The sequence below is a fragment of the Myotis davidii genome, unplaced genomic scaffold, assembly GCF_000327345.1.
Source record: "Myotis davidii unplaced genomic scaffold, ASM32734v1 scaffold901, whole genome shotgun sequence".
Classification (NCBI taxonomy): domain Eukaryota; kingdom Metazoa; phylum Chordata; class Mammalia; order Chiroptera; family Vespertilionidae; genus Myotis; species Myotis davidii.
In genome coordinates, this window is record NW_006291427.1 from 582,045 (window position 1) to 587,757 (window position 5,713).

The following is a 5,713-nucleotide window of genomic DNA, read 5'->3' on the forward strand; positions in this document are numbered from 1 at the left end:
CCGTTGCCTGTGACGGGACCGGCCGTCCCTTTCCCCCCCTCCCCTCCTTGGAGCCGCCGTAGTTACTTCAAGGGGGAGGAAGTGGGACCAGAGACCCGGTGGACCAATCGCGGTCCCGAGCATCGGAAGTGGCTAATCAGAACCCGCCGGGGGGGTGGAGACTCCGGCGCTGGAGTGAGGCGAGCGAAGGGAGGAGGACTCGAATGGAACTCTCGCCAACGGCTGACGCTTCAGTCGGGCTCACCCCGTGCAGCCGCATCCAATCACACTGCTTAGGCTGGAGATAGAGCCAATCAGATTCAACCAGGAGGCGGGGACGCCGGCGCTCATCTAAAAGGGATAGGGGCCGAGAGACCGCCAGCCCCAGTCCTCTTCTAATGAAGACCAATCGTAAGCCAGATACAGGCGAGTGACTGTCGAGAAGGCCAATTAGATTCTCTGGAGGGACCCTGGTCCCGCCTCTTCTTTGAGGGACGGCTCTACCTACCAGTAGCATGGGCGAGAAGGCGGTCCCTTCGCTAAGGAGGCGGGTGAGCTAGAACTTTAGAACGGAGGTAAAAAAATGTGAGCGTTGCGCGCGGCGGGTTGGACGAGGAGCATTTCAGGGGCAGGAGTAGTGCGTGTGAGCTGTAGGTGCTACGGAGCGAGCCGCTATGAGGCCGTGAGGTAGACTGGAGAGTGCTGGGCGCCCCGTGCGCAGAGGGTCGTCATTCCGGCTGGGGCGGCTGAGGCCCTGCGACGGTCTGTGTGGAGCCCGGGGGGCGGCTTCCCAGAGCCTGAAGATTGAAGATGCCCAGCTCAGCCCCTGGAGGGAGGGTTCCAGGAGCCGGGAAAGCCTCGAGGGCTGCCGCCTGGCCTGCCCGCCCAGCCAGAGGAGCGCGCCGGGGCAGGAATTGTGATGACAGGACCGGGGGGTTAGGCTAGAAGGGGCCGTCTCTCCCCCAGAAGTCCTCCATTTTACAAATGTGGAAACTGAGGCGGAGGGAAGTGGATGAGCTGGCAGGAGCAAACAGCAACGTGCCGACAGCTGGCACCAGAGCCCCAGGCTCCCCACCGCGTCAGCTTTGACGGTGGGCTTTTTCTGTCCTCGCCCTCCTTGCCGCCTGGGGTGAAGTGGAGTGAATAATGGGGATCCGGAAATGAGAGCAAGCTGACTGTGCTGCTGTCTGCCGAGAGACCGAACTTCCTTTTAGATGCCTTGGGGGCCGAAGGAGTCCACCTTAGGATGTTAATAGTTGCCTAACCACTCACAAGTCACTTCTCAGACGCTGACATTCCTAAACAATGATTGAATTATTAAAATTTCATCTTAGGCCTAACCGGCTTGGCTCAGTGGGTAGAGCGTCGGCCTGCGGACTGAAGGGTCCCAGGTTCGATTCTGGTTAAGGGCATGTACTTTGGTTTCGGGCACATCCCCAGTAGGGGGTGTGCAGGAGGCAGTTGATCGATGTTTCTCTCTATCCTTCTCCCTTCCTCTCTGTAAGAAATCAATAAAATATATATATTAAAAAAAAAATTCATCTTAGGTAACCCAGACAAGCTGTTTCCTAAGTCACCGTGAGTTTGGGAGCTTGATTGGGTGGGTGACAGGCTGTTCGCCCAGTAAACCAAGCCTGTAATCCTGAGCCGCTCAGGGCTGGCCGGCCAGGACTGGATTCCCGTGAGCCCCTGGGAGAGCCAGCGACTGCTTGGATTTATTGGTGCAGGTCTGTCCCACCTGTGCAGACACAACCTCATTCCTATTTCTCATAAATATCACTCCCCACCCCTAGACTAAGTCTTAGACTCTGGGAAATATCCTAAGCTTTCAGAGTAAATCTAACCCTTTCTTCTGCCGTAATAGGCCGCCCTTCATACATGCAGTCATGTTACTGACCCAGGAAAGCAGTCTGCTTTTGGATCTGTATTTTTCATGAGACTTTAAAGTCTGTGGTGAATTGCACTGACTTTCATCTGGTGCATGCTTTTGTGAGAAAGATGGTCATTAGCAGGGTCACCCTCCCCCTCACCTGGCAAATGGAGTCTATACTTTTTTTGGGGGGAGGGTGGGTATACTTTTGAGCTACAAATCCTCTGGAGGCCCTGGCCTGCAGAGATATGAAGAATTCACCAGTGTTTCTCTATAGTAGTTAATGCTTAAAGGGCCTCAAGTGGAAAAAAGCTCCTACTACTCCCTGAAAGTAAAGGCATCATCTACCAGGAGTTCACACTGTGTTTCTCCTGTAAAATGCATATCCCATGAGCCATTGGGTTGCTAGAACTGAGGAGCTAAGACAGAAAATCCCTGCCAAGGTTGGGGAAAACAGGTCACAGTGGCCAGACAGTGAGGTCACAGAGAGGTTTGTTTGCCCCAGACTCCATGGGGGAGGGGCCTAGGAGGCAGAGGGGCCCTAGAGGTCCCCCATCCCAGGCAGGGGACATGGTGTGGGAAAGGCAGCAGGGACAGGGCCCAAGACGAGTGCCAAGGGGCCTGGAGACATGAGGACAGGAGCAGGGAGAGGGCAGTCAAGATGGTGAGGAAAAGCCAGAGGCAGAAGCTGCAAAGATTCACCGGGCTGTGAGGATAAGGAGAGGCTTGGGTGGGGGCAGTGTCAAGAGAAGGGCAAGAAGAGGTCAGCAAGAGATTTGGGGAGGGGTTACTTGGAGAAATTGGAATAAGGAACAAGGACAGGGAGGAGTGAGCCATGGATCTAGAGAGAAAGATGGGAGGATTTGACAGCACAGAGCTGGAAGATGGAGCTATGAACCCCCAAAATAGTAGCTAATGAAAGACAGGCAGAGAGAAGGGAAAAAAAAAGGCATGATCCTCATGGAACCCCTGTGCTCCCCTTTTTTCTTGGGTAGGTGAAGCGGAGCTGCCCTTCATGTGGCCCAGAGCTTGGGGGTGAAGAGAAGAAAGGAAGAGGGAACCCTATTTCTGTTCAGTTGTTCCCCCCAGAGCTGGTGAGTCCTTGAGGAGGGGCAAGTATTAAGAATAAAGGACTGGGAGGGGCCCCCAGTGTCTCTCTCTCCCTTCCTCTCTGTAAAAAGTGAATATGAGGAGGGGCAAGTATTAAGAATAAAGGACTGGGAGGGGCCCCCAGTGACCCCTGCTTTCTCCCTCCTGCCCCTCAGGTGGAACATATCGTCTCATTTCTCCCAGTCAGAGATGTAGTTGCCCTCGGCCAGACCTGCCACTACTTCCATGAAGTGTGCGATGCTGAGGGCGTGTGGAGACGCATCTGTCGCAAGCTCAGTCCTCGCCTCCGAGAGCAGGGTTCTGGAGTCCGTCCCTGGAAGAGAGCTGCTATTCTTAACTGTACACCTTCCCCAGAACCTGCACTTCCCTTTGCCTCTGACCTACCTTATTCTGGGATTTCTCCTGCTCCATAGAGTTGCCTGATGACCTCAGCATTCCCAGCCAATCTTCCAGGGCCTCTTTCTGTGGAAGCAAATGTTAGATTCAAACATGCCATTGAGTACTTCAAGTCTCTAGAACCACCTTCTGATAGATGTCCCACCCAGAGCCCCCATTACTAGTATCCCTACCATGCCTCCTTCCATATTTAAACTCTTCCAAATCTTACCCCAGAGACATCTTCTACTCCCCAAACCGCAAGCTTCCCCTCCTGTAAACCAGGGTTTCTCAGCCTTGTCACCACTGAGGTGTTGGACCAAATAATTCTTTTTTTAAAAAAATATGTTTTTATTGATTTTTTAGAAAGAGAGGATGGGAGAGGGAGAGAGAAAAATTGATGGCTGCCTCCTGCACACCCCCACTGTGGATTGAGCCTGCAATCTGGGCATATGCTCTGACCTGGAATCCAACCGTGACTGAGTGCATGGGATGACACTCAACCAACTGAGCAACACTGGCCAGGGCCCAAATAATTCTTTGATGTGGGGAACTATCCTGTGCATTAAAGAATGTTTAAAAGTGCCTGTGTTGAACCGGCTTCCGGCACCTGTGGGCTCTACCCACTAGATGCCAGTAGCACCTCCCTCAGTTGTGACAACCAATGTCCCCTGAGGGATAAATTCTCCCTCAGACTGAGAAACATGCTCTACAGCCCCCTTCCTTTCCAGGGAGTCCCTGTCCACTTCATCTCACATGGTAGAGATTAAGAGAGATCTGGGAGGCAGATCGAGAGCTAGGGGTGAGGGAGAGTTACTGGTCTTTCTGAATCATTCTTTTCCACTCCTCTTTCTTCCTCACTCCTCTGGTTCTTTTCTGTGTATTTATTATATGTCCCTTGTTGTCTCCTGTTTCTCATAAATATCCTCCTCCCACGCCAAGACTAAGTCTTAGACTCTGGGAAATATCCTAAGCTTTCAGAGTAAATCTCCTTAATGCTATGCAAGTTTGGATCAAAGAAGTGCTCATTTAGAAGCATGTTTATGGCCCTGAAAACTAACCTTCAGTCATTGGGTATAATTAAGGATATCCTCTAAGCTCTACATGTGTCCTTTGGAAGGGGTACGTTTCCCAGTCCTGGGGATGGAGAGGAGCTAAATAGCAGGAAATCTGAGAAATCTTGTTTGCCCACTCTCTGATTCATGTCCCCTTGAACCTTCCATATCCTTCCCTTCTCTAGACACGAAAGGCCTGTATTTCCAGGCATTTGGGGGCCGCCGCCGCTGTCTCAGCAAGAGTGTAGCCCCTCTGCTAGCCCATGGCTACCGCCGTTTCTTGCCCACCAAGGATCACATCTTCATTCTTGACTATGCGGGGACCCTCTTCTTCCTCAAAAATGCCCTGGTCTCCTCCACTCTTGGCCAGATCCAGTGGAAGCGAGCCTGCCGCTATGTTGTTTTGTGTCGAGGAGCCAAGGATGTGAGTAGCAGAACTTTGGCAGCTAAGAACCCACCCAAACTCCAGGGACTGAGGGCCCCAGGGCCCACATCAGAACTGAGGTGTCCTCCTCAGGACAGCTGCCTTCCCATACCAGGAAGTGGAAAAGTCCCCATTTCCTAGCTCCGTACCCAAGTATCTCATCTCCTACCCCAGCCTCATTCCACTTCAAGCTCTAGATCCCAGACACCTTTGTCTTTTCCTACAGTTTGCCTCCGACCCAAGATGTGACACAGTTTACCGTAAATACCTCTATGTGTTGGCCACTCGGGAGCAGCTGGAAGTGGTAGGCACAACCAGCAGCCGGGCCTGCGACTGTGTTGAGGTCTATCTGCAGTCTAGTGGGCAGCGGGTCTTCAAAATGACTTTCCACCACTCCATGAGCTTCAAACAGATTGTGCTGGTTGGTCAGGAGACTCAGCGGGCTCTACTGCTCCTCACAGGTGTGGCTTTGAGCAGTAGTTTACAAATTGTTTTCTAAAGATTCTTCAAGACCTGCTGCAGGGGATGGGGAGGGAGGCCTCTCACACAGAGTTCTGAATGCCATCTCAAACCAAATAGCTCTGCTTTTGTCTGTCTCCTACTCTAAGATTTTGCATATTTCATATATGCAAAGGGCCCTGCTTTAAATTCTAATCTCCCCAACCTCCATACCAGGCACCTCACTTTATACCCTATACTGCCTCCCTATACCTAACCACACTCCAGACTTCTTAATGCTATGTAAGGCCCTAAATCCCCAAACATTATTCCCAACCAACATTCAGACTGTATTCTGCCAAATCTACTAGGTTTTCTCTCCATTCATTTCTCACACTGAAAAGGACTTCCCTGATTTATTTTTGGTGTAAGAGACTGGAATCTTGGAAACATGAGACCACT

The 5,713-nt window shown here is 51.9% G+C and overlaps 1 protein-coding gene across 1 annotated transcript in view; it reads left to right on the forward strand.

Moving 5' to 3' along the window:
* The first annotated feature begins 1,523 nt into the window (after positions 1–1,523).
* FBXO24 (F-box protein 24) overlaps positions 1,524–5,713 on the forward strand; it is a 9,210-nt gene continuing 5,020 nt past the window's right edge. Inside the window, 6 exon segments of the mRNA XM_015564550.1 lie at positions 1,524–2,455; positions 2,457–2,579; positions 2,845–2,943; positions 3,115–3,298; positions 4,575–4,813; positions 5,040–5,274. Coding sequence (XP_015420036.1) covers positions 2,360–2,455; positions 2,457–2,579; positions 2,845–2,943; positions 3,115–3,298; positions 4,575–4,813; positions 5,040–5,274 — 976 coding nt within the window. The 5' untranslated portion in view covers positions 1,524–2,359.